This window comes from Girardinichthys multiradiatus, chromosome 1, assembly GCF_021462225.1.
Source record: "Girardinichthys multiradiatus isolate DD_20200921_A chromosome 1, DD_fGirMul_XY1, whole genome shotgun sequence".
Taxonomy (NCBI): Eukaryota; Metazoa; Chordata; class Actinopteri; order Cyprinodontiformes; family Goodeidae; genus Girardinichthys; species Girardinichthys multiradiatus.
The window spans coordinates 24,102,376-24,122,577 of NC_061794.1; the positions used below are offsets into that span (position 1 = coordinate 24,102,376).

The following is a 20,202-nucleotide window of genomic DNA, read 5'->3' on the forward strand; positions in this document are numbered from 1 at the left end:
ATCAGCATTGAAGAAATGAAAAATGACACTAATCCCCCATGCATGCTCATTTAAATTTGCTTTAGAATGATATAAGGTCCTCTTGCATGTTTGAGGATTTAAGAGGACTGAGACTGATAAGAAGCAATCTCAATGCAAGGTGTTTAATTTCACTGAAACCCTTCAGTTGAAACAAAAACAGAAAACAAAAAAACAAAAAACAGACAGGAGCAAAGTGTTCCAGGACAAGCTTTATTTAACACAGCAATAAACATAAGTGAAATAAAAAAGATTTCATTTCAAAAACAGATTTAAAACAAACGTACATGTCACAGAAAAAAGGCAAAGAAAGCCACCAAATAAATACTAACATCAGGAACAATAAATTTATAACTCTAAAAAAGGAGTCTGTATATACAATCATACAAGTATAATAAGACATGCTTAGGAGTTTGACTGCACCTTTTGTACCACACACTGACTACAACACAAAGGCTGCATAATAACTGACATGGCCACTGAGTCGCCTGAACAACCCATCATCAAAAACACTTTGCATCAGACAAAAATATCAGCTAATGCTTCTTTTTTTATGTGAAAGCTTGGTCATAAACAGTTCAATAATGGGATAGTAATAGATGTGGGAATGTTTGTCTGTTTCTCAAACCAATCTCTCCACACAACTGATGGCAGAGCCATGGTCTGAACTGTTGCAAGCCAATAGCCAGGGATTTGGGCAAATTTAAGCACTTTAAGCTCTTTTAAACCCAGTGGAAGTCCAGAGCACCTTTAAGACACAACAGCCAAGTCAGAAAGATATTTCCAATAAAACATGAGAACTCACATCATGCGTTAAATAGTGAAAAATACACATAAAAGAAGAATGGAAAAATAGCTTTCTTTGGACAGGACCAGCCTGTGCAGTTTGATCACTTGTTCCCCTCAGTCCCACTTTATTTTATTCATTTTTCATCCCACCCTAGCCCTTAATTAAAAATTGTTCACTTTTGAAGTATATCTAATTTTTCAAGTGTGTAATTGTCAGCTCACTCAAGCAGCGCAGTCATAGGGCCTTGCAAAAGTATTCATGGCCTTCTAGCTTTTTTTCACATTTTGCCATGTATTTTATTTAAATTAATGCAATCGACCAATGCAGAGTAGTGCATAAGACAGAAGTGGAAGGGAAAGGATGCTTGTTTTTCACTTTTGTTTCTGGGTAAAATCTGATAGGGTGACCTGCATTTGTATTCGACCCCATTTACTCTAATATCCGTAAATAAAATCCAGTGCAAACGATAACCTTCAGGAATCATCTAATTATTAAAAAAAAGGTCCCTTGTGACTAATTTAATCTTGGTATAAATCTAGCTGTTCTTTGAAGACCTCAGAGATTTGTGAACATTAGTGAAAAAACAGCATAATGAAGACCAAAATACTCAACAGAGTGTTCAGGGAGAAAGTTGTGAAGGTTTAGTTTCTTAAACAATACCTCAAGCTTTGAAACTCCTGCAAAACACTGTCCATATTACCTGACAGGCCAGGCAAGGGAAACGTTAATCAGAGCAGCGTCCAAGTTGCTATTGGTAACCCTGGAGGAGCTGCAGAGATCCAAAGCTCAGGTGGGTGAATCTGTAGACTGGACAACTATTAATCATGTCCTCCACTATTCTGGTCTTTCCTGAAGAATGACAAGGCGAAAGATTGTTGAAGGAAACTCATAAGAAGACCTCCAAAGTTAGGGACACTACGGTTATCACAATGCTAAAGTTTCAAACTGGATACTGTCCCCAAACTTCTGAGAAGGCATAAGGTTATTTGTAAAAATTAAATAATAAATGAAAAGTGTTGATTTTCTGTGCAGCAAAGCAGTAGACAAGATCACAAAGGGCATTACCACATTTGTAGTGCAACTCAACTTTGCAGCCACCACTCGTGGCTCAGATAAGGGCTTAACTTTGGAAGATGAAAATAGCTCAATTTATATTAATTTTTATGTGTCGGTATTTATTATTTTGGCCAATCTAGTTGATCCACTATATTAAGCTATTTTCTGCATGCACTATGTGTGGCAAGCTAAATATAACACTGCACATCACCCTGAGCACAACATCTCCATTGTAAAAAAGAGGTGGCAGCATTATGCAGTAATAGGCTGCGAAAGCTTTAGGATTGGAGAACAGGTTCACTTTCTAGCAGGCCAGTAATACTTTCAGAGGTTAATTAGATTGGTTTAGATCAAAGTATCTTCATTTGCAAGAATACAAAAAAGTTTAGGCAGTGTGGATACTTTTGCAAGGTGCTGCAAACCCTACATCAGCAAATCAAGCATTTTCAGCTAAAAAAAACATGTTCCCTTTTACACCTCTGTTTTTTCTCTGTTTTCATCATCACTGGTTGTTCTAAAAACCAGCGACTGCACAGAAGAACGGGCAGACAGAGATCAGCAGCCAGTTTGTACAGCAGAGTTGTTTTCAGTCAATCTGCCAACCGACCACTTACAGCACAACAGTAATCACAAAGCTGCATCTTTATTGCCACACCTTGTATCACAAGCACTTCAATCATTATTGCTTTATGGTCAGAAGCACAGAACTCACAGCTGTACAGGCACATGACCATGAAGCCGAAGGTTTAAGCTGGCGACGAAAAGCGTCCAATTTTTGTTCCGCTGTTGTTCCTGTCTACAGTGAACAATGCTTATTGGAGGTCGAGAGATTCATGTGTGCAAAACATAAACTATGGTTGTCTTGGAAGAATAGTTTCATTTGGAGTGCTACATTAGATTAATGCAAATCCACAGGCATTTTTACAGTATAGGTAAATCTCACTGACCTTCGGGGAACACGAAATGAAAGGCATTGTTTTTCAAACTGCATTCAGTTTAAAAAACTGTCAACACTGCAATGCTACAAATTGTTTATGAATAATATTCAATAAAATAAAACATATTTTTAACATTAATAGTCATTCTGCCCAAGCAGCAAAGATCTTACATTTTTAAAACCTGTCTTGAACCCTTGAAGTAGTCAAGCACAACCTCATAAATAACACCCAACATCTTCACAGCTTGAAGCTTGTGTGTTTATGCTGCTGATCTAAACAAAAGCCTCTTTACATTTCTATTTCTGATACATTAGCAGAAATAGGGACTCCTGCAGTGAATGGGAGTCTTCCACACACTTTTTCTCATCTTATTTCTGCAGTTATTTTTACAACTATAGAGTCTCACCAGCCTTTGCTACTTGCTCCAATGAAAGCTCGTGGAGCAGTGCCGTTCAGAGCTACTCAGCCACCAATCTTCAGCCCATGCAGGTGGATGAAGGCTGGACTCCTGCCTGCACAGCAGCACTGCCATCACTCATTCACATCAACGCCGAGATGGTAGGGACAGCTCCCTGTGGGTTCTGTCTCTGTTCTCCCTGTACGTAAAGTTCGTTCATCAGAAAGGGTAAAACAGGTGACACCTCACACACCACACTTAGAAAGGGATGTATGGGATTTTTGCTAGTTCCTGACAGTTTCATGCTAGATTTATTTAAGTACTTAGAAAAATATCTATTGAGTTTTTCTGAGAGGCATTGATGTCACAAGATTAAACATTGCACACTTCCATATCAGATAAAATCAATATGTGCCAGTAGATAGTAAAATCAGATGGGACACTGTTCTAGCTTGTTTACAGGTGGAACAATAAAGATAGTTAAATGGACCCGAACCTTTACTGATACTGTTTTGTTCCGAAAGCAGAAAAAAATTTAAATGGATGCGTGCTTAAAGGTTCAGGAGAGAGCGGACAGCTAGGTGTCCGCCTCTTCTGAGGATTTGTTTGGTTTTCGGGGGGGTGAGGAAGGATTCAGCAGGAGAGCCCTGATAAAACCATCATGCCCACCCCCCTTCCCCGAGACCAAATAGGCTGGGGCTGGGAGTTGTGTACGAGGACCTGAACCCCCTCCTCCCCTCCTTCACATCACTGAGCAGCTCTTGGTCTTTTCCTTCTTGAAGGTAGAGGAGAGAAGGTCAGACTTGCTAGGCAGATGGAGGAGTCTTTTAGAGAGGCGGCGGGTTGGGCTGGACTTTGGGAGGGGCTGCAGCTTGTTGATGCAGGCCATCGCTGCTGTGCGAAACACACTGTGAATGCTTTTCTCCGAGGTGAAGGCTGAGCACTCCAGATAAGCTTCCGCACCAAGCTGCTTGGCCATAGCAGAGCCCTGCAGTAAATTATGCCATGAAATACACTGTTATTAACATCTTGCACCAAAATGCAAGTCAAACACTTTACCACATAGAGTGCTATGGAAAAGTATTTCCATCTTAAAAGTTTCCTTGTTGTCCCACCTATATATATCAGTTCTTTAAACCAATTTTATGACCAGACAAAAAAAATCTGAGTAAAATCAAACAGGCAGTTTTGATTATGATTTAATTTATAAAGAGAAAAATGTTTTCCAAAGGTAATTGCCCCCTGATTAACTGTGATTAACCTTTTTGTGTAGCTGTGAATCATTTCATTTGTCACATACAGGCCTAATTGCTGCCAGACCTAGAATGAAAAAATACCTGAAATGACACCTGCCTGACAACATGAAGTAAGCACATTATGCCTCAATGTTAAAAAACACAAGAACAGATAAGAAACAAAGTCTTAGACATCTAGCAGCCTGTAAAGGGTTACAAAACCATTTCTAAGCCTTTGGGAATAAAATGAATCACAGTGAAAACCATTATCCACAAATTGAGAGAATATTAGACAGTGGAGAACCGTCCCAGGAGTGGATGACCTGCCAAAATTACTCCAAGCGTGCATCATCCAAGAGTACATCCAAAGAACCCATAACAATATTCAAAACCTGCAGCCATTGCTTGCCTTAGTTAGGGTCAACCTTCATAATTCAACAATAAGAAAGAGACTGAGCACGAATTATATCCATGGGTAATTTCCAAATCAAAATCCCCTCCTGATCAAAAAATACCCTAAAGCCTGATTTAGCTTTCCCAAAAAACAGCTTGATAATTAGAAAGACTTGGGAAAATATTATTTGGACTAATGAGATAAAAGTGGAACTTTTTGGAAGGTCTGAAGGCGCAACTATGACTTTAATGTCTTTCATAAAAACTTCACACTAACATATATAAAAGGAAAACATCTGGTTCTAATATCTGCCACCAGTTTCAGTTCAGGTTTACTGAAAAACAAGCATCTTGTTGTTCCCCACCTGCTCATAGGTAACTGGACTCTGTTTCAGGTTGGACAGCTCCATGAGTGTGCACACGTCTGTACGTAGGTCTATCTTACAGCCAATCAGCAGGATTCGCGTGCTTGGGCAGAAGTCCAGGATTTCACTTTTCCACTGTGGACACAAATGGATAAATGTTGGCTTCTTTGGCGAGAGTATACATGATGACTGTAAACACAATAAAAAAAGAAATTACCTTTTTGAGACTGCTGTCCATTGTGTCTGGGCGACTGATATCAAAACACAACAGGACTGCATCTGAGTCACTGTAGCACAGGGGCCTCACATTATCATAGTATGGAGAACCTTAGGGGAGGGAGATGAAAACACTGTTAATGTGGTTAAAAAGCAGAAATCTGGTCTGCGTGTTGAGTTATTTTGCAAATTTACACAGTTACATGAGATGCACACAGGTTACCTTACATTGTTTCAAAGTGTCATATCTTCAGAGTTGTCTAGTAAAAAAATATTATTGTATTTTTTTACAAAAATCCAACAAGAGGAGTACTCACTGTTGTGAGATAGTGTATATCATGACTGTCAATGTTGCTATATAAAATGTATAAACATTTGCTGCTGAGCCATTAAATGTTGCATTTACAAAGTGTAGGTATAGAAAGAAAAACTCAGAAAACAGCTGTAGGGATTATGTGTAACTACCATCACTTCCTCTTGCTTATCTTCACTTTTCTGTTCCTGAAGCTGCTGTTTTCCTTGCTCCTGTATCCTCTGCTGGCATTTCAGAGGTAGGAGAAGATGACAATCGGTCACTAAATCCTCATTGATCTTTCCTTGCACTACATTATGCAAGTGGAACGGTGGGGTTCGGGGCAGGCAGACGCTCCCACTCATGCTCAGAATCCTTAAGTAAGCCACCCACCCCCCAAAAATCCTATGCTCGGCAAGCAGTACCTCCAGTCCCTCTGTTTCCACAGCAACAACCTCAGAATCCACCAACTACATCAGCCATTCCTCCTCTTCCTCCTCCTCCCACCTCTCCATAAAGGCTCGCCCTAGCTGCCAGTCAATCACTTCAGACCAGAAAAATCAACCCACCCACCTACTGTTGGGGACATTCCTTCTCTGCAACTCAAACTGAGACACACACATCCGGCAGATAAAAGAAGACACACCTGATTACACACAGACTCACTATCTAAATTTGGCTGCATCCAGAGGTGAGCCCAATCTGTTATCTGATGAAACAGAAGAAGAGGCTGCTCAGGGGGATTAAAATGTTTACTTCAGTCTCCACACGGATCCCAAAAGGGATTCAGAGCTTCTTTTATAGCCGCAGATAAGGGAAGCAGCATGTGTAATCACTCATTAGATATTACACAACCATCCTGATTGTTTTATACAGAGGAACATCGAAAAAAAACATTTAAAACACAGACAAACATGGATGAGCGCATGTGAAGCGGTTTAATGAATATTTAATGATCCCTCACATTATCAAAGGTTGAGAGTGAATTTGCCAGCTGCAGGGCGCTGTGAGTGGAATAATGACAAGCTGTGATGAAACTCCCCAGGAACCAGTGTCCTGAAGAATGTAAACACTGTTGGAAAATAACAAAGAACATGCTTTAGAAATAAAAATGCTTTCAATACAGTCAATTGAAAAAGAGACCCAGTTTAATATTTTTTTCCAAAGAAATGCTTATACATCACTGTTTAATCTTTTTATTTATTTATATCAGATAAAGAAATTCCTTTATGTACAAGTAAAAGTGAACAATTAAACCTGTTTTACTCATTGCACAAAACATATCAAGAAAAATGGGCATTTTGCTTGAGGAAGAAAAAGTTGGGACACCCTACCCCTTAACAGTTAGTTTTACCCCTTTGATTGAAAAGATTTTTTTGTGAGATGCTTGTAGTAGCCAATTAACAGTCTCTGACATCTGTCTAAGTTTGCTCCACTCTTCGCTTTCAGCTTCAAAATGTTTCATGGGTTTCTTGCAACTACAGCCTGTTTCAAGTCACCCCACAGCATCTCAATGGCATCAAGATCTGAGCTTTGACTAGGCCCAGGACCAGCTATTAAAATATCAGCCAGTCCTTGGTGTATTTACTGTGCAGAATGTTTTGGGTCATTGTCATGTTATAGGTTCCAGTTCTGCTTCACCTTTAAGTTTTGTACAGAATGTCACACATTTTCCCCCAGCTCTCTTAGATAAACCTCAGAATTCATGGTGGATTCTAGGATCTTGGGCTGGTCACGCTCTGATGCAGAAAAATATCTTCAAACTGGGACAACCCCACCACCATGCTTCACCACTGGCATGAAGTTAATTTCCTTTAATGATGAATTTGTTTTACGCCAGACATGTCCCCTGTTCGGTGTCAAGATAATTCAGTTTTAGACTGATCTTTCCAAGGAACAATATTCCAGAAGTCCTTTGTCTACAATGTCAGTACAAAACTTTGGCTTTTGCATTTTTCTTGGAAGGTAAACATTTTCCTTTGTGCACACCTTCTGTGAAAGTTAAACTTGCATACTCTCTTTCTGATTTTAGAAACATGTACTTTCATTTCAACAGTAGCATGAGCCTGCTGTAGGTTCCTTAGATGACATTTTAGGATTTTTTCAGGCTACTTTTTGCATCTTGCAGTCTGCTTTTAGGAGAAACTAGCTTGGACAGCCTGAACTGGGTATGCCCACAGTTGTTTTGAATATCCTCCAGCTCCAGACTCATTTGTAAAGGCTGATTTTAAATTATTTTGAAGCCTCTTTAAATATCTTATCACAGGAGACCCCAACTACCAGGCTACAGACATGTACTGGCTTTTGGGTCTATTGTTACCAGGCCGCAGCACAATCAGTTAATGTGTGGTAATTTTGCCGGTATTGACAAGAGGAGCATCTTTGCAGTTTTATTTAGGAAATTCCAAAAGCACAAGGAGTGAAAGGGGGCAGGAAGAAAACCATGTGAGCAGACACAGAGAAGGGAGAGTCCAGCCCAACGGTATATTGTTGCTTTTATGCAACATTTAACCTAGGAAAAAAAAATATTGTGACGCCGTTTTTATAAATGTTTGTGCTACAACGATATCTATTCAAACTAAGGGTCACAAAGGATCAGAAACAAAAGTTTGCATTTAATGGCTGAGAAAATCAACACATTTGAATCAGAACAATTAACCACAGCAAGAGGATGAGGGTGTGTTTCAGTGTTTCTTATCTGTCATGTAGGAGAGTCTGCAGGGTGCTCTAAAAATCTCCTCCTCCTCCAGTAAGAGGTTATCTCACAGCCAGGAAACAGGATGTGATTCTGCATTAAACAACCCCTGATCTAAATGCAGCAATCAATAGAGGGCTGCACCAGGGGAGCCCAAGAGCCCTTGCATCTAAAGCTGATGAATAAGTTATTCTGCCAACATAGGAGAGAGAGATAAAAGATCAAGTAGGATGTTTCAACCTCCCCGTTTTAGATCTCTGCTGCTATAAACTGAGGAATGGTTTGGATTGTCAAATCAATGCCCATGCAGTGATAAGCAAGGCCAAATGTTTCCTCTCCTCTTGTTTCTTAACAGCCATCCTTTACAACAGATGGAGAATTTCTGAGGCTTGAGACATGCAGAGTGAAGCAGACCAACTGAGGAATGGCAAATTAAGAAAAGATTGCAACTCTTGTTGCTGAGATCAACTTCATTTAATGGTGCAGCACCCAGGGCTCAAGGCCAAAGAAGAAGGAGGAGGGGGTGGACTTTATGGGCCCAGAAGATGTTTGTTGGAGCCCACAGGTGGGGGAAGGGAGTATCTCCTCTGTGTGCATGAGCGACTGTGAGAGCACTTGTGTGTTCAATCAAGTCAGCGACAAAGTCCATTTTCATCATTAGCGCTCCTTGTCTCACTATCAGAATGCATGGGCCAGACAGACTAATGATCCAGGGTTGGGATGACTCAGATTTTGGGGGGTTTAAGTGCTACACCAGCTTCTTCTACAACGGTCAGCCGACTGGAAGCTGTGGCGCTTCTGCAGCTGATAACTACTGACATTAATTCACAGTTGAATGGAGAAACACACAAAGCTGCCTCAAATGGTTATTTTATAGTTTCACGTCTGCCGGGGTTTCTGCAGGTCGACAGAGAAAACAACTTTGCTCCTCAGGATTTAATTTTACCTTTAACAGTTAATACTGAAGTCATAAAGGATAAGGACTGCATGATATTAGGAAAAATGTTTTATTGAGATACTATTGGTAAAAAGTGTGATGATAATATTATGATTAACTCACATTTTTCTCACACTTCTGTTTCTTTTCCATCACACAGTGTCCCCACCACTCTGTGAGGTTTATTTTCAAATATTGCTGCATATCAGTCCTTTGCAATTGCGATATTGCACACATTGATATTGCTATGATAATTGAGATTTGATGTATTGTGTGGCCCTTTTGTGGATTATTTCAAGTGAGTCGCGGTCTACATCAAATCAGATAATTCTTACTGTGTTTGCACCTCCAGTCTAAATGCAAATAGGGAGATGGCGAGAAAAACTGATATTTTTAATAACTCTTTTGAAAGTGGTGATTTTTTGGAACTTAGTTGTTGTGTGAATTGGATATCCAGAGAAAATGAAAAACTGTGATGTAGTGACCCACTTTTCACATGCCCATTATCACATGTCTATGCTAGAAACCACAACTATTGTGGAGCCATTTGTTATGGTTTTTGCACATCTGCCTCTATTTGTCCAGACGTAGTTTTTATTAAATTTGGAATATCAAAGAGGTTATTAATTGAGAGGAAAGGCTAATGTAAAAAAACTCAAAAATTAGAATTGCTTTTGAGACATTATTTAGCCTAGCACAGTTTAGCTTTGCTCTGCATCTTCTTTTGAATTTTGATATTCTTAACGTCTGCGTAATAACCATCTGCTGGCCAGGTATATGCATTAGTTGCATAGTTGGGGTCTGAGTCATAGAATAATTAAATAAATTAGATTTAAGGTGATGAGAAGAGCACAATAACAAGAGACGCATAGAAAAATCATTTTTGGACAGCGGAGTCAGATAATTTACTAGCTTTTAGACTTGAATGGAAAAAAAACTAGCTGTAACATAAAAACAAAAAGTCAAACCTTTTTCTGATGACTGAATCCATGCACCACGCTAACCACGACACTCTTCAATGCGTAAGTTGTTACTGAGTGTAGAAGAATCAAAGTTAGCTATTTTCAGCATCAGTGAGGTGTTTCAGATGAAGGTTTAAAATATGTGAGAAACTTTTAGAAAGGAAAGATATTTTGTACTGGGGCATATCTGCCGTTCTTTCAGGCTGCTACAACAGAGCAAGGTTTCATCGGGTGTTAGTGTCACTCCCATGTAATTTTATCCTTTAGCATCAAATGAGGTAATCTAAGAATGTTTAAGTATCTGATCAGGATGCTTCTTGGTGTCATACCTCAGGAGATTTTCCAGGCCCATCCCACTGAGAGGAGACTCAGAACACACTGGAGGGACTGTATTGTCCCTATCGGCCTGGGAACACCTTGGGATTATGCTGGAAATTGGCACTTGGGATATAGGTATCTCGGTTTCCCTGCTGGAACTGTTACCTCTGCAATCTGATCTCTGATAAGCAGAAGGATGGATGGATGACTGAAGGTCTAAAGAAGCTAGTAACAATGCAAGCTGAACAGTCTTTAGAAGTTACTGTTAAACAATTGGGCAATTACATTTCCTCTTTTTGAATTAGACTGAAAATAATAGTAGTCAAAATCGAGAGCATCAATCTCAATTTTATACAATAGTAAGAGATTAGATTACACTAAATTCTTACAAACCCAAAGGCCTAATCAGCAGGATCACTGAACCTGAAATAAATTAGTTACTAACACCACTAATAATGAGATTAATTATTAAGTATTAATAAGTTACAGCCACTGGACAGTGTTTGCTTTCTGCTCCTCCTCTCTCTTCCCTGTACATCCAATCAGATCAGGCTGATTAAAACCGGAGGATTGATTTTAGCCTGTAAATCCATGGTGGAGCTGAGAGAAGGAGCTGCCGCCGTGTGGGGCCGGTGATGAGGTCGGGCTAATCGATGAAGGGGAGCTGGGATAATGAGGAGATGCTCTCACTGTGGAGGGGCCACAGCAGCACAACTTTGTGTAATTAGAGTATATTACAATAAAAAAAAGCAGAGACTGTACACTGAGACTAACAAATATTCCTCTAGTCTCTCATCCATCACCTGGAGCCTGATAGGACTGATGTTAAGTTGTCAGTAAAACACAATATATGTGTACCAAGATGAAAGATTTGTGTTCATGGTCAGCTTGTAAGACTTAATTCCTTTGTTTAGATTTTATAGTGCTAACTTGTCAAAGGCTTTGTTAGAAAAACCTGGAATTTGCAGGTCTGCATAAGTAAGGAAACTACAATATGAAAAAATGTGAAGCTTCCAGACTTTATTCTATTTTCTAAATTTTCTCTCAGATCTATTACCATTTTAATCACATTATTTGTCTTTGACTTTTCACATTGCAAATTGAATTCCACTTTTAAACATAAATATTTACATTTTTGATCATCTGACTGAGAACCCAACGCTAAATGCATTCTTGCTGCTTTTTTGGGTTCAGCACAACTGGACCTATAGCTTTTCAAGTAGTGTGGTTTAGATGCCAACAAACAAAGCATTAAAAATGCTATTGCTTAAATAAAAAACAGCTTGAAGAACTAAAAGATCACAAACGGTGCTTTTTTGTGCTAATTTGACAAGTCTAAGAAGTACAGATTCTGAAAAAGTCCTGATCTTAATTAGGCTAGAGGCCAAAAAACCTGTGGAATATCCTTTTATCACTTCTGAATTGAAAGCCAACTTCAGATCTAGGTTGATTGATGATTTGTGAAACATATAGATGATAAAATCTGAAAACTGTCAAAGCATCGTCAGTATAAATGAAACCATTCCTGGATCTGCAAGGATGGATAGATGGATGAATGAATGGATGGATGGGTCAGTTAGAAGATGTGTTCTACCATAAATAGTCTTAATCCTCTGTATGGTGCTGTTTGAGTGGCTGACCCAAGCAGCATGGAGAAGAATGCAGGTCATCACAGTTTCTCTGCTCCCTCCTCTCTGTCTGCTCCAGAAAACCTTCCTGCTAAACAGGACGCCTCTCTGCTGGCTCATCATCCCTGGGCACCAGGCCCATTCCTACCCGCCAGACCAAAGGTCCACTGTCAGGGATTAAAAGATGGCATTTGGTCTGGGGCAGGAATTACACTGGCCCAGACCCATTGCATTTTTCTCACTGTTTATGTGTTTATTTATTGTCTTTTTACTCAGTGAGAGAGTAAAAATATTAGCTTGTACAAGTGGGTGTGTTATATAAAAGATTTCTTATACACCAATGTGCATGACATGCAAAAACACACGTAAACACGCTTTCAATCATGGGATTTGCTTCGTCACGCTGACCCAGTAATGGCGCAGATATAAGCACGGATGGTGAGAGATGAACACTGAACAGAGAAAGTATTGAGCAATGAGCAGAAGGGGAGACTGACTCTAACAGGTGCTGCAGACCCATGCTTACAGGATTCAGGTCAACACACTGAGCAGCAGATCTCTAGGGAAATCTACAAAGACACATTGACCCTCTTTTTCATGCTTGTGATGTAAACAAACATATGATGCCCAAAGTCCACATTAAAACCAAGTGAACTGGAATAATCTGTGTTTTTCATTCTGCGCATGAAACGTGCCAGTAAATCTGTCATTTCAATACCAAGCCACAAAGGAAAATGGTCAAGAGGAAATTCAGTGTACCTTCAAACCAAGGGAAAGCATGCAGTTTGGCATAAGTATGCATTCCCCTGTAACTTTTTTCCCATTTCGTCATGTTACAACCACAAACATCAGGGCTTCAATGTAGTTCTTAGAATTTTGTGATAACAGAAACTAGTGTATAATTATGGAGTGGAAGGAAAATGGTATGATTTTCCTTTTTTTCTAAATAAAAATGTTAAAGGTGTGGCTTACATTTGTATTCAGTACTTTGTAGAAACACCTTTTGCTGCAAGTACAGCTGCAAGTCTTTTGTGGTATGACTAACTTTGCATACATAGTGACTGAAACATTTGCTTTCCCTTATTACGTAATAATAGTTTAAACTAAGTCAAAGTGGATGGAGAGCATCTGTGGACAAACATTTAATGCCTTAAAACTCTGTTGTCCTTAGGTCTAGGCTTTTACTGAGCCATCCTAATACATTAATGCACTTGGATCTAAATAATTTTATTGTAGCTCTTGTTATATGTTCAAGTCCTTTTGCAGCCTCTGAAAGGGTTTCTTCCAGGTCCAAAGTTCATTTATGAAGAAAAGCATCCCCACAGCATGATTCTACCACCACCATGCACTTGTTTCAGCAGGTGTATAGAGTGTTGTGCAGTGTTCTTTCACACAGAGTATTGGGCATTGTCTCATCTGGTCAGAGCACCGTCTTCTCCAGTGTGGAGTGCAGTGTGGAAAGGTTGGACTGGATTTTATTTAGGGGCGTCTGAATTAAGGCAGATGAATACAAATGCATGCCACACTTATTTAGATTTTATTTGAAAGAATTTTGAAATCCACGCATGTATGCTTTTGCTAGAACTGTACCCGGTAGCCTTTAGGTCTGTTAGGAACACCAATTTCTATTTTAATCTCCTTTATTCCAAAGAGTGACATGGCCAAGGGGAATAACTTGTCTGCCACAGAAGCTCATTAAAGGTATTGGTCAGTGCCCTGTTGCACATCCTTCTGTGCTGCAGGCAGAACTGAAGGTCACAGACCTCATGGGACAAGGCGATCAGTTACCTGAGGTGTCCCACAGACTCAGCTCCACTCGCTGCTCCTCCAGCTCCAGACAGGCTGTGTAGTTTTCAAACACCGTGGGCACATAGGTCTGGGGAGTAATTAGCAACAGGATACAATTAGTAGGATGGTGTCAGTCACTCAGCTGCACGCAGTGGAAGTTTATTTAGTGCAACTCACAAGAGAATGTAGAAAGAAAACATAACGTATGTTTATTTATTATTTTTGTATGTTTCAGACTGCGATTACTGCAGTTGCATAAATAAATAATCAAATCTAAATAGCTCATAAAATGAGACAGTATAAAGGGTTAATCTCAATTTGGAAGGCAATATAAAGCTTGTGCGAACAATTTTATTACAGTCAATGAGCATCAAAATAAATAAAAAAAGCCCTATTTTAGTAAATGCGCGTGCACACTGTCATCGTCTGGAACAGCGCACTGAATTTTTTTCCTCCTACGTTTCTCTTTTTTTGTTTATTTTTCAAAACACTTAGATTTCTCATAAATTAACAAATTATCCTCTTGTGCAAGAAATCCGGTCATATGTTTTTGCAATTATGGGTCACATCAAAGCAGATATACCTCTGGGTAGCAGTCCTTGGCCAGCACTTGCAACATCGCCGTTTTTCCGCATTGAACATCTCCCACAAGAACCAGTTTACATCTCACCACCAGCGGTTGCGCATTTCTCCTTTCCTTCATGATGACGAACGCGCTCCAGAGTTTTGTCCAGAAGAAATATGTGATAAACTAAATCAAATAAAAAATCAAGCAATAGGACAGGCCAGATATAGTCCCAGTATGATAAAGCGCCTCAGCTTCTGTCTGTTGGTGGCTGCCCGCAGTTGATCTGATTGAATTTGCCACTGCGGCTCTTTATACGGGCGAGCAGCAACCAATAGGAGCTCACCAGTCCGCAGAATCTCTAACATCACTTCACTGCGCTCAGTAATAATCTGACGATAACAACAAACATGCACATCATTCAGTCAGGGTTTATCAAGCTATTTTTCTGAAATGTTTTAAGAATTTTGTTCTGAATTTTCATTATTTCTAGAAATATTACCCCTCTTTTAGCCAAAAAGGAAATGTTTTTTATACACTATAATGTATTTTGAATTATATTTGATTATTTATGTTTCTAAATATAAATGTAATGTGCATTAATTGTTGAATTTCCATAACATTAAAGTGACTGTTCGGATGCTACCTGCTAATAACCTTTAAATATAGCTTTTTTTCAAAAATACTAAACTATCCATTTCAGATAATTAGAATGTGACCATTATCAAGCATTAAATGTACAAAATGATATGGTCATGTTTTTTTTTTGGCTTGAGACCCTCATGCAGGCAACAATTTCAGACACCAAAGAGAATTTTCGACAGTTTTTACATACAAGTGAATGAATGAATGGTTCTTCTGGATTCACAGAAGAAATGGAGGAGGCACTGAGGAGAAGAGGACAGTTGTTATAAGAAGTATGATATTGTTGGGACATGATGGAAAGAAATGGATGAGATGGTTAACTTGCTTGAGAGATGGAGGAGGTGGAGTTCCAATGGGGAAGGTGAGAATACCCAAAGATGCCGAGATAGGCAAGTGGTGGTGAATGGTGCTTGTTGGAAATTATTTCTTTTGTTCTTTCTTTCAGGTGGAGACATGATGGGGCAATGGAGCGATGGAGAGTGGACAGGCAGGTGAGTAACAGAGGATAGTTGAAGGGGTTCTGACAGAATGAAATAGAGGAGCAACCAGGGGAGCAGTGAGGAGATTCACAGAAGTATTGAGGTTGGTTCTTCAACAAACTCTGAGAGCAAGGAGGCAGAGGACTGTAATCCAGGAACAGAGCACAAACTAGTAAACTGGTTTCCTGGAGGGGAGACAACAAGGGATACGCTTAGAACGTCAAGGACTGCAGGAGCTGAGAAGTAGTAGGCCTGATTACCACTCATGGATCGAAACAATCTGGCATCTGTCTCAGGGAATCCGCTCCTCTTTAAGCTCCTCCTGATTAGGCTTGATGAGCTCCAAGTGTGAGGGCACATCTGCCGGTCCCACTCTGCAATCAGAGGAGTTAGAGAGGCTCACACACTTGCCAACCTGCACGCAGCCCTGTAGATATGACAGATATGCTATAAATAAAACTGTTTAAAAAAAAAACAGAAAAAAACCCCTCCTTTTTACAGTGTTATAATTCTTTCATTTGAGTCTTAATGCCATTCTGGGAAAAATCAAATGAAAATTCTGGAAAAAACTTATAATGCATTTATAGTTATTTGTGTACCAAAACTTACCTAAACATTCTGATTAGAAATTACCTCAAGATGTTGGTTCAATCAACAATTATTCTGTTTTGTCATGTCCAGTGGAGAACGATAAGGCAAATTTTTGTATAATAAGGGTTATAATAAAATAATATATACACTTTATAAAAGGTAAGAACTGTCATAAGACTTGTGGTTGAGAAAGTTTGTGTTAGAGCAAGAATTTAGGTTTGTTTCCAGCTTTAGCTAGTTTAGCATGCTAGCATGTGCGATAGCTAGCAAGATGAGATTATTAACATTGTTTTACTGGTCTGGTTTGTCCTCAGTATTTTGGAATTAAGGGATAAAATGCAAGGAAAGACAAAATAAACTTTTAATATCTGTTCTAACAAAGTTGGGTTAAAACTTTGCCAACCTGCAAACCAAAAGCTAAGATGTACTGTTCATGGCCAATGACTGCCTGAGAGTTAAGAAGCCTTACTAGTATGCTAGCAAGTATAAGCACTGGGTACGAGTTTATGTACATTCATTGAACTTCCTTTTAGCAATTAAACTTAGAGAATTTTATTTAGAAATACTGATTGAAGTCTAGCAAAATTGAATGTATTCAAACATCTGCACTGATTTTCTGGATTAAAAAAACATTTTGTTTTACCTGTGCTAATACACTTATCTCTTTACAAACATTACACTTTAAGAAAAAATTATGAGATGACCATAGACAGACACAACACTGACCTGTCACCTGGAATGTTTCAAATTGATTGGTTTAAACGACTTAAGTGGCTGGATCAATTGTGGACCAACATTGGGCCAGATGGACCGATCAGCAGAGGGATGATTGGTTTAATTTGCACTTTGAATCAAGCTAGCCTTCTTCTTATTAAAAGCAATAACTTTCCATCCACATCAGCTTTATTTTTTGGTCAGTATTAGAAAGTATCACTGAAAAAATCTTCTATTGATTTTTAAATTTATGATAATCATGTTCAATTTCAAAAAGTCTCCTGTTGGCCTCAGCTCAGTTCCTCTTATATCCTATAGGTTAAGATCTAAGAAGCTGGTGACCGTTATCAGCGGGCTGATTTATCACTGTGATGCTAATATGTTGAAAACATGGGGGTGGTGTGAACAGAGTCAAATGTTCTCACACTTGAGCACATCCAGGAACTTGACACCCTGAAGATTTTTACTGTATTGAAACAATGTGGTGTTATATAGATTAAAAGATACAATCAATTAGGTTCCCTCCCTGATGTTGGACTGCCCCCCAGATAATTTACATACTGATGTCAGCAATAATTATTGCCCTTTTGTCCCGGTGGAAAGAAGCAATTTGATTTTGTATACAAACAGCCCCTTTCTTCAGATCTCCGGTGCTGAGACCTGTTTCTATTCCTGTTGTTAAACCTCCGTCTGGTAGGAAACCATACAGAAAATCGTAATGATGCTGCAAATCATTTCAATCAATACCCACATCTGGGCTTCTCATACCCAAACAAGTTTGTTTCTTTACACTAAGCTGTACAGAAAAGTTTAAATATTTTGTTTTGACTTTAAGATTTAGCAACATACTGATATAACCCTCCACTAAATTGTATTTTACTATGTTTTATCAACCATATGAAGTATGCCATATTCAGACATGTTTATGTCATAGGAAACCATTGGTCCTTTTATTTTTTTACTGTAAAAAATATAATCATTGAACTCTTTCTGACCCCTGTAAACTTACTGCATCATAAATACATGTGGGAGCACCAGAGTCCCTCTGATGGGACAGAGAGGCAGGTGGCTATGAATAATAATCAGGCATACAGTGACACCTTCGAGCGTGACCATCACAGAGACACATGACCCTGCACACACACAATCAGTCAGAAGGTCAATTCTGAAATCTCCAATGAACCTATGGTTGATTTTAGACTGTGAGGGAGAAAACCAGGGTTCCTAATCCACCTCAGTGATACACTTTAACATATTTTTTGTACAAATAAAATAACAGTTTTCTACTAGGCACCAAGATATTTCACAAAAAAGAGAATCATTAAATGCACGATAATATTCGTAGCATGGGACTGAATAATCTCCTATATTAGACTAATGTTGTGCAAATATGCATATGTAACTTGACATGGTTCAAAATTTTAAAGGAGATTTCAGCATGACACCAAGAAATTTGACTTCTAAGATTTTTTGATGATTTGGTCATTGATTTTTAGATTTACATAATTACTCTTTATGAAAGATTGGGCCCTTGAGGAAAATCAAGCTAACAATCAAGTTAACATTTAACACGACGTGTCTTTTTGAACCATGCTACCACAAGATAGTTGTACTGAAACAGATGCAATGTCCTTTCCATCCATCCATCCATCCATCCATCCATCCATCCATCCATCCGAGATCTGGTCGTGGGTTGAGGTTACAGAAGAGATACACAGAACATCCCTCTCCCCAACAATGCTGTCCAGCTCATCCTGGGGGATTCTAAGGTGTTCTCAGGCCAGAAGGGATATACACACGTGGACAAAATTGTTGGTACCCCTTGGTTAATGAAAGAAAAACCCAATATGGTCACAGAAATAACTGGAATCTGATAAGGTAATAATGACAAACAAATCTATGAAAATGAACAAATGAAAGTCAGACATTGCTTTTCAAAAATGCTTTAACACAATTATTTTAAAAATAAACTAATGAAACAGGCCTGGACAAAAATGATGGTACCAATGTTTTCCTCTTAGCCATTCTTGGGTGTTTTTAGGTGTGTGTTTTGGGTCATTATCCTGTTGCAAGACCCATGACCTGTGTCTGAGACCAAGCTTTCTGACACTGGGCAGCACATTTCTCTCTAGAATCCCTTGATAGTCTTGAGATTTCATTATACCTTGCACAGATTCAAGGCACCCTGTGCCAGATGCAGCAAAGCAGCCCCAGAACATAACAGAGCCTCCTCTATGTTTCACAGTAGGGACAGTGTTCTTTTCGTCATATGCTTCATCTTTCCATCTGCGAACATAGAGCTGATGTGCCTTCCCAAAAAGTTCAGTTTTTGTCTCATCTGTCCGTAGGACATTCTCCCAGAAGCTTTGTGGCTTGTCAACATGTAGTTTGGCAAATTCCAGTCTGGCTTTTTTATGATTTGTTTTCAACAATGGTGTTCTTCTTTGTCGTCTCCCATTAAATCTACTTTGCCTCAAACAATGTCGGATGGTGCGATCTGACACTGATGTTCCTTGAGCTTGAAATTTACCTTTAATCTCTCTAGAAGTTTTTCTGGGCTCTTGAGTTACCGTTCGTATTATCTGTCTCTTTGTTTTGTCATCAATTTTCCTCCTGCGACCATGTCCAGGGAGGTTGGGTACAGACCCATGGATCTTAAACTTCTGAAACATATGTGCAACTGTAGTCACAGGAACATGAAGCTGCTTGGAGATGGTCTTATAACCTTTACCTTTAACATGCTTGTCTATAATTTACTTTCTCATCTCCTGAGACAAATCTTTCTTTTGCTCCCTCTGGTCCATGTTGAGTGTGGTACAAACCATGTCACCAAACAGCACAGTGACTACCTGTAGCCCTATATATAGACCCACTGACTGATTACAAGAATGTAGACACCTGTGATGCTGATTAATGGACACACCTTAATTTAACATGGCCCTTTGGTCACATTATTTTCAGGGGTACCATAATTTTTTTCCAGGCCTGTTTCATGAGTTTATTTTTAAAATATTTCTGTTGAAGCATGTTCGACAAGCAATGTCTGACTTTCATTTGTTCATTTTCATAGAATTTTTATTCTTTATTACCTTTGTCTGATTCAAGTTATTTCTGTGACCACTGTGAGTTTTTCTTTCATTAACGAGGGGTACCAACAATTTTGTCCATCTGTGTAATGTA

The 20,202-nt window shown here is 39.1% G+C and overlaps 1 protein-coding gene across 1 annotated transcript; it reads right to left on the reverse strand.

The window, feature by feature from the left end:
* Window positions 1-211: 211 nt before the first annotated feature.
* rnd1b (Rho family GTPase 1b) lies at window positions 212-14,898 on the reverse strand. Its single transcript, XM_047378271.1, has 5 exons — window positions 14,612-14,898; window positions 14,029-14,116; window positions 5,410-5,519; window positions 5,193-5,327; window positions 212-4,187 (listed from the first exon to the last, which is right to left on the reverse strand). The coding sequence occupies exons 1-5, from the start codon at window positions 14,729-14,731 to the stop codon at window positions 3,942-3,944; spliced, it is 699 nt and encodes a 232-aa protein (XP_047234227.1). The 5' UTR covers window positions 14,732-14,898; the 3' UTR covers window positions 212-3,941.
* Window positions 14,899-20,202: the final 5,304 nt, after the last annotated feature.